At 40.8% G+C, this 8,605-nt stretch overlaps 1 protein-coding gene across 3 annotated transcripts; it reads right to left on the bottom strand.

Annotated features, from left to right (window-relative positions):
- Positions 1-11: 11 nt before the first annotated feature.
- Positions 12-8,605, bottom strand: LOC121724922 (complement factor H-related protein 1-like). 3 transcript variants are annotated; one of them, XM_042111869.1, is made up of 10 exons: positions 8,382-8,605; positions 8,102-8,281; positions 7,748-7,927; positions 6,737-6,922; positions 6,063-6,110; positions 1,065-1,127; positions 771-932; positions 478-639; positions 286-302; positions 12-182 (listed from the first exon to the last, which is right to left on the bottom strand). In XM_042111869.1, the coding sequence occupies exons 1-10, from the start codon at positions 8,449-8,451 to the stop codon at positions 162-164; spliced, it is 1,089 nt and encodes a 362-aa protein (XP_041967803.1). In that variant the 5' UTR covers positions 8,452-8,605; the 3' UTR covers positions 12-161. The 3 variants fall into 3 exon arrangements, with proteins under 3 accessions (XP_041967803.1, XP_041967810.1, XP_041967815.1); XM_042111876.1 differs by having other exon boundaries at positions 6,737-6,919; positions 8,382-8,602; XM_042111881.1 differs by lacking the exons at positions 7,748-7,927; positions 8,102-8,281; positions 8,382-8,605 and adding an exon at positions 7,145-7,172.

Genomic DNA, 8,605 nt, shown 5'->3' with positions numbered 1-8,605 from the left:
AGAACAGTGGAGATGATTTACTTCAAGGTTTTTATTTCACAATATGTCCAGTGGTTTGACATTAAACCCAATAACAGAAACCTGTAAAATTAATACAGAAAACTGCAAAACCAGGGAAATCAGAAAGATGCTCTTGGTTCTTCTAAACATTTCCAGAGAATTCACTGCACACTTGGAATAGCCTGCCAAACAAAGATAACCAAATGAAAATAAATATTTACCAAGACCTATGTAATACTTGGATTCATGTCTTGATGCATATTCATCAGTTGTACTGAAACTCACCCAATCATATTGACCACCTGTTTAGAAAAATACACAGGGGGTCAGTGGATGAATGACACCACAATATATTTACAATATTACGATGGAAGGTATAAATATGTTTTTACATAATTTAACATTTTTGATCAATAATGCTCAAATAAAGGATACATGCATAATTTCAGTGAAACATAATTACACTAAAAAACTTACATCCTCGAAAGTGTATGTTCCCATTGTTACATGTACCAATAGCCGAGTATCTATACCAACGACCGTCGCATTGAAAATATTCAGATGCTCCTTCATTGATGTATTTTGCCGTATTCAGTTCCATCAGATAACTTACTTTCCCCATCACTTTGCAAAAATTAGCTGAAATCATGGCAAAATGTCAGCATTTGAAAACATTTGGCAACACACTCTCACAGTTTAATCATAACCATATACCATAATATATTTCTTTTATAGGCTATTAGGTGTTCTTAAGTGGTCAGTACACTCACCTTCACATGTCGGGGGGGTTTGCCACTCTCCATCCCTGCTGCACGTTATCGTTTTACTACCAACAAGTTTATAGAAATTGGCACACTGGTATGTTGCAGCCTTGTTTACCTGACTGATAACATCTCCATTTGTAATTAATGGAGGATCAGGACAGTTTTGACCTAAAATAAATATCAAGTTAATGAGAGAGTATGGAATTGACAGTCTAAATTACTAAATGATCAAAAACAAAACGGGTTCACGAAATGCTGAAATTAGTGTTTTAACATCATTGCATCTTTGGAGTACCTTACCTCCAACACCACGAGATCCAGGATTGGTGGTTCCAGTTCCTCTATCACTATATCCTAAGTCCCCTGTTTCAGGAGAATTTATGGGGAAAACAACAATGTTGTATTAGATTTGATTTGATCTCACAGACTTGATCACTGGTGGTGGGACCATTTCTTTGACCAGTATGTCTTGTTTTCATCTTGATGATTAGTGCTTACAGCTAACGGAAATCAAAAATCCAGTATCTCAAATATTCGAATAAAGAGTTTATAATACAGAAATGTCAACCTTCTGAAAAGTAATTAAATAATCTGACTATCTGGTCGGGGCTCCTTTTGAATAAATTCTGCATCAATGTGATGTGGCATGGAGGCAATCTGCCTGTGGCACTGACTGTTGATGTGTTATGGAAGCCCATATTGCTTTGATAGCAGCCTTAAAGTGGAAATGAAGCAGTGAGAACTGTGAGCATTTTTTGGTTGCATTTTCATTTTTGAAGCTACATGGATTTTCATTAAACCTGAAATTCAAGTAGTTTCACTCGAAAATGACATGTCGATAACGACTTTCGCCACTAGGGCGTGGCCATGTTTTAAAAATGCAGGCGCTACGTCATCAGAATGGTTAGCGTTTGTTCGCGGACGTTCACTTTATTGTGACGTAGGTCTGTGAAGTTTGTGTGAAAGTCACCAGTGTTTGGAATAACGCTGTTTAAAAGAACGGCGTTAGGTAACGATGTTATTTTTTCACTAACGGGGTAATCTAACTAATTACTTTTCCCGTCGTTACAACACTGTTAACGTTACTGGACGTTAAATGCGGTGCGTTACTATGCATTGATTGAATAAACTGTGTAATCCGAACGCACCCTGGCTCACAGTTAGTGAGGAGGTGGGTTAATAACGACGTAAGCGATTATGATTGGCTAAGGCAGAGTCATGTTTCATGATAGCCCATCAGAGCCAGTGTTTCTACACACGTGCCACACACACACACGCAACCGCTAAAATAGAGATTCGACGAAACAGCAGAGGTCAGGTAGCCTGGAAAATCCAGACCCTGATAATCTAGAAAGATTAAGGGTCTGGCAAAGAACAATGTAATGGCCCAACTCGAGAGCATGCATTTAACAACAAGCATGCATTTAAAAATCTCACTGCACGCAATTGGATAACACTAGAACATGTTTACTCTGAATTATTTCGGACTTCGACGCAAGGATAACACTACGTACTGTCCTCCAACGTTGCAGCGCTGTCTTCATCAGTTTAGCTGGTTTCTGCTGTGATTGTGACAGGCATGGTTTTGTGGGTAGACGTTGTTTATGGACTGTAGGCTAGGCATCTGAGTTTTGATTTGTTTATGTAAACTGACATAAAATAACATGCTGTTCACTTTAAGTAAATTAATGCACGGATGTGCCGCTTGTAGCAACCATAGATTTTAGGGTTCATGCTATGTTATGCTTTGCTAGTTACAGTATGTGCTTGTTATGTTATGCTATGCTAGTACTGTATCGCAGCTTCTACCATGATATTACATTGTGGAACAACTGAGTATGGGTGTAAAAATTAGTGTAGTCTCAGGTGATCCGTGTAGTCCCCTAGCCTACTCCCTCCGCACAACCTATCAAGAGTGTGTTAGTTGGTCGGTCTATCCCATTCGTCCATATCCATTTTGTTGAGGCAGTAAGCTAACTGTGAGGCTATGACAGCCGCTATGCAAACAGCATAGAACGTTGTACCAACCATTCTTGTGATGTCATCATTTTCTGAAAACAAAGATGGCGGCGCACAGCTGAAATTAATGCAACTTGTTTGTGCTTTATTCTGAATAAGGGGTCATATTTCTGACTTTATTTGTATTTATGGTATATTTAAATATAGTATAGACATCTGTTTTATTTGACTGCTTCATTTCCACTTTAAGTTCGTTTGTATTGTTGGGTCTGGTGTCTCATTTTCCTCGGCAATACCCCATAGATTCTCTATGGCATTGAGGTCAGGCAAGCTGGCTGGCCAATTAAGCACAATTATACCATTAATACCATGGTCAGCAAACCAATTACTAGTACTTTTGGCACTGTGGGCAGGTACCAAGTTCTGCTGGAAAAGCTTGTCAGCAGATGGAAGCATGAGATGCTCTAAAATCTCCTGATTGACAGCTGCATTGACTCTGGACTTGATAACACAGTGGACCAACATCAGCAGATGACATGGCACCACAAGTCATCACTGACTGTGGAAACTTCACATTGGACTTTAATCAACTTGGATTCTGTGCCTCTTCACTCTTCTTCCAGATTCTTGGAACCTTGATTGGACCTATTTTCTCCTTAGCCCAGGTAAGATGCTTCAAATGATGTCTGGTTTAGGAGTGGCTTGACACTAGGAATGCGACAGTTGTACCCCATTTCCTAAAAACATCTGTGCAAAGTGGTTCTTGATGCACTGACTCCAGCCTTAGTCTACTGCTTGTGAGGTTCCCCCAAGATCTTGAATTGGCTTTGCTTGACAATCCTCAAGGCTGCGGTCATCCCTGTTGCTTGACACTAGGAATGCGACAGTTGTAGCCCATTTCCTAGACACATCTGTGCAAAGTGGTTCTTGATGTACCGACTCCAGCCTTAGTCTACTGCTTGTGAGGTTCCCCCAAGATCTTGGCTTTGCTTGACAATCCTCAAGGCTGCGGTCTTCCCTGTTGTTTTCCAACTTTCCATTAATATGATTTGATACAGCACTCGAAGAACAGCCAGCCCTTTCAGCAATGACCTTCTGTGGCTTACCCTCCTTTTGGAGGGTGTCAATGAGTGTTTTCTGGACAACTGTAAAGTCAGCAGTCTTTCCTATGAATGTGGTTGTGGGTACTGAACTACACTGAGAGATTAAAGCCAAAGACTTTCTAATGGAGAGACAGCACTCAAAGAATCTCCCATAGAAATGTATGGGGTTAGTTTGAAACGCCAATATGGCAGTTGTCTACACATATACCGCACCTTCCGCAGCCAAAAGTTCCGTGCCAAACATGTGATGTGTTGTAAATACATTGTACCAATCATGTGTTGTGATCTTGCCGCTGGAGCGAGGTTGGTGTTGTGAAGCCTTGCATGTGCACAGTTCTGCCCGAAATAGATGCCCGATAAGTGCCCAAAGTGCGTTGCAATATGGCTGCCGAGTGGAGGGACTTGCCTAAAAGGACTTTGTTAAAGCTCAGGAAACGGACATTTCTGTTATAAATTGTTTATTCCAATATTTTGAGATAGTGGATTTTTGCTTTTACATGAGCTGTGAGCCGTAATTATCAAGATTAAAACAAAAAAGCTTGAAATATGTCACTTTATGTGTAAGGGATCTCTAGAATATATGAAAGTTTCACTTTTTGAAATAAATTATGGAAAAAAATAACTTTTCCATGATATTCATTTTTTTTAGATTCACCAGTATTTCTAAAGCACTTGGAATTACCAATGTTTTGCTGCATAAATAAACTTGCCTTGCCTTACCAACTGCCTCATTTACATGACTATCAACTCCATAGACATGGAATCAAGCAGAGGTTTTAGAAACAGCCAATATAATATGATTAATAGTCTCCACCATATCCAATCAGGGTGCAAGGTAAGTCTCACCCAGGGGCGGTATACGTGGCGTCATAACCAGGTATTGAAATGTGTGGCAGCGGCAATAGAGGATAAAAGGAGAGAAGTGAATTCATTAGCAGCTAGTAAAGGGGTAAGGCAAATTAACTTTGTACGTCAGGGGGATAAACCTTGTTCCGCGAAGGCCAGGTGTAAAACCGGCCAGTTGAAAAATGGTGCGGGCTGGGAAATGAAGGTTGATCTTGGCCAGCAGATGGCGGTACCTCCACATATAGTGAGTACTAAACTACGACCCGACGTAATTCTATGGTCGGATTCAGAGAAGATAGTTTACTTCATTGAACTCACTGTTCCTTGGGAAGACAGAGTGGAAGTGGCCAATGAGCTGAAGAGAGCTAAATACACTGAAATAGCAGAGGAGGCAGCCAAGCGAGGTTGGAGTGCACGATTAAGGCCTATTGAAATCGGTGCACGTGGGTTTGTGGCCAGATCTGCTATTGGCTTGCTGTCTGAATTGGGCATTTGTGGTCGAAGTCTAAGGCAGGTGGTTAGTAACATGTCTTTAGCAGCAGAACGGGCAAGCGAATGGTTGTGGGTAAGGAGAAGTTACCCTTCCTGGGGCGCAAGCTAAGGTAAGCTAACTGGCTCATTTGTTTTGTGTTTGTAATGGACTGTGCCTAGGTTGATGGTACTTGGCTAAGGTTTTTTATGGTTTATGGTTCAGTCCGCATCAACGGGATGGACCCACCTAGCCAACTTAGACCATGCCTAGGTTGGTTAAGGGTATTTGGATGTTTGTTGTGGTAATATGGTGGCAGCATGGGACGTAAGCTAACTGGCTAATTTGTTTTGTGTTTGCGATGGGGCCTAAGCTAACTGGCTAAGCTAACTGGCTAATTTGTTTTGTGTAACTTCTTTTGTTTGTGATGGGCTGTGCCTAGGTTGATGGTTGGTTGGCCAAGGTTTTTATGGCTATGGTTCAGTCCACATCAACGCGACGGGCCAACCTTGACCATGCCTGGGCTGGTTAAGAGTATTTTGGGTATTGGATATTTCAATGTGGTAATATGGTGGCAGCATGGAGGGGAGTGTCTCCAAGACGCTGGTTTCACTGTTAGGCCTTCATGAGGTGTCGTGGGCCTAACTTAACGAAACATCGGTGAATGAGGGTGCCCACTTGATAACCCCAATGACATGCCGCATACTATATACTGCTGTTGGATGGGCCATTTGTATTGTGTTTGTGACCATTTGTTGGCGGATTTGTGGGTAGTGTGCTTTTTTAAAGTTAAACTTGAGCAGGGGCTTCTGAATGTGTTTTTTCCTTGGATTTTGGCACAAGGGATTTTAACATATAATCCTGTGTATTAATGTAATTATTGCAGTACTAATAAACAATCAAACAAGGGTAAAAACTCACCAGTGGCACTGGGCCTCTTCGTCGGAGCTGGGCGGTCTGCCTTTAGTTCTATAAAGGATTACAGAAAGTGAAATCATACATTTTCTGTATTTTCAATTTGACAGATGTTAACCATTGCTCTTTCTCTGTGAAACCTATAAAATGCAAAGAGCTTAATATCAACCCCCAAAGACAGTCTTGGGTCATTAAAATCCCCTGCTGAGATGTACGGTAATGACCTTGGGTCTTGGGATGATCATAATCAAGGTGAGTATAGTATTCAGCTTCACCAACAAGCGCTTATTACAAGATTGGAAAGATGTGTGACTTACACCATGATTCTATCAGGTGCAATACTACTATACATTCCATCAAGAAATGTACTCGAGTTGTATAGGCAACGGTAGCCCCAGGAGCTCCCCTGCTTTTCAATACACAAAACTTCTCATTCACAATGACAATGAGGACAGCCCGAGTTCATATGTGGCCTTTTAAATACCATTTGGAGAGTGGGTGCGCACATCCAAAGAAAAGTTTGTCAGTGCCTGACGAAGATCCAGGGTGATCGAAACATTGCTATGTTTTTAAAGTAATAAAGTTTATATTTTTGGAGCAATTGCAGTGTGCAGATCACACTTCTTCCACCGCCTTTTAAATACCACACACACACACTGATTACAAACACAGTACCTTACCACAAGATCCTGTCTCTGTCCATCCTCCTTTTTCACATGTGCTCTGTGTAGCTCCATTCATTTCATGTGACTCCCTACATTTGTATTCCAAAACTGTCCCTTCGTCAAAACTGGGCTGATAGTCCTGTCCTAATACTACAGCGTTGTGCTTTTTAGGAGGTGCAGGACATGCATTTTTATCACCTGCTAAAAAAAAAAAAACATGTTAAATGTTCAAAGCAACATTGTCATTCAACAGAACAGAACAGAATCAGTAAATGGGCCATCTTCTCAAAAGGAGCAAAGAATAAAGACAATGAATCTCAAATCTGGTGATATCAGGACAGGATCTAAGTAATTGAGAATAAAACATTAACTTGATGGACTTCTTCTTAAATAGACCATGTCTAAAATAAATTTTGTTCTTACCAATGTCAAACATAAATGTAAGTACTGTATTTGAATTGACACAACTCCTACAGCTCTATTGTTATCGGAGGGGTCTTGTTCCGCCCTGAAGGGACCTATCTCCCGACAATGACCGGCGTTCTATACATTATCCCGCTTATTACACGGCTACTTACCAAAACGACACAATAAACTCCCCACGATATGACTCTTTAGCCTACATAGCCTAGGCTATAGCTTATTTGTTACCGTTTCATCATGGCTTTTGCTGAGAAACAAATAGTTCGCAACAACACACGCTGAACTTGAATCAAACATTCTTTAGAACACAGCTGATCAACCGTCTGCTTTCACTTTTGAATGAAGTTCCAATCCTTGCGTAGTGATATGAAAGAATTGACTTAGAAGCACAAAGCCCATTTTCCTTGACAGCGGTCTGTTATACTTAGCAACGGTCTGTTATTCAAAATTAGCAGACCGCCGAACGTTGGGAAGGCCCATTCAAGTGAATGGAGCATTCTGCAGCACTATGAAGAGCCGTGTAATAACTATCTTTGGATCAGACCTATCTGAAATGTAAAAAATACATCTGGAAGGACATGGGAAAAAAACGGACTTACTCACGTTCACAAATGGGCAAAGGTGTCCAATCTCCATTAAGACATGTTGCACTGTTTCCTGCGTTAGGTTCATATCCCTTGTCGCAGTCAAAGTGTACTGTATCTCCATTCTTATAAGATGTTTTGACATACCTGGGCTTTATTTGAGCGTGAAGGACCTCTGGAGTAATACAGTCTGTCTTATCTGATGAATCAGATCAGAACACATTTGGTAGGCTAAATGGTAAAAAATCTTTTACGAGTTGCATGTGAAGTTTTCATGCAATTACGAAGCCCATTTACCATTCTATTATATTAATGATGAGCAGATAGAGTTGGAAATTGAATAGCCTAGGCTGCAGCAGATCATTTAACTTACCAATACATTGAGGCGTATGGCTCCATTCTCTCTCTCGGCAAGTGATGGTGCTCCACCATCCCCCAGTTAAAGTTTTGAGCCCTGGATCGCACTTATAATTCACACTGGCATTCTCTTCGTAGATTTGATTATCAGGGTGAAAGAAGCCTCTTAAAGCTGTATTAGGATTTCTACATTGCCCTGTAAGAGACGACATTCATTTGGAAACTGCAATGGTCGAGATCACCATACCCACAAACAGCATCTTAATATTAAACCAAAGCGGAGTTCTTTAGCCTACCTTCAGTCAGTTTACATGTCATACAGAGAGTTATGACTAAATAATGAATAATTTGTTGCTGGGTCTGCATCTTCTTCTGACGATTTCAGTGGACAATTTCAAAAACTTTTAACGTCGATGTTTACGAGTCGAGGTGTAGGCCCTATGCTTTTTAGTTTCCCCCATGGGAGGGGCATCAAAGCCACAAGGTTTAACTTGTGACCGTGAGACACTGTGAAATTGGT

The sequence above is a fragment of the Alosa sapidissima genome, chromosome 1, assembly GCF_018492685.1.
Source record: "Alosa sapidissima isolate fAloSap1 chromosome 1, fAloSap1.pri, whole genome shotgun sequence".
Taxonomy (NCBI): Eukaryota; Metazoa; Chordata; class Actinopteri; order Clupeiformes; family Clupeidae; genus Alosa; species Alosa sapidissima.
This window is presented reverse-complemented; position numbering and strand designations above follow the sequence as displayed.

Coding starts and splice junctions, on each gene's coding strand:
- LOC121724922 (XM_042111869.1), bottom strand. CDS start 8,451: ATGCAGACCCAGCAACAAATTATTCATTATTTAGTCATAACTCTCTGT. Junction 6,111..6,736: donor GACAGAGACAGGATCTTGTG/GTAAGGTACTGT, acceptor AATCCTTTATAG/AACTAAAGGCAGACCGCCCA. Junction 933..1,064: donor TGGATCTCGTGGTGTTGGAG/GTAAGGTACTCC, acceptor TATTTATTTTAG/GTCAAAACTGTCCTGATCCT.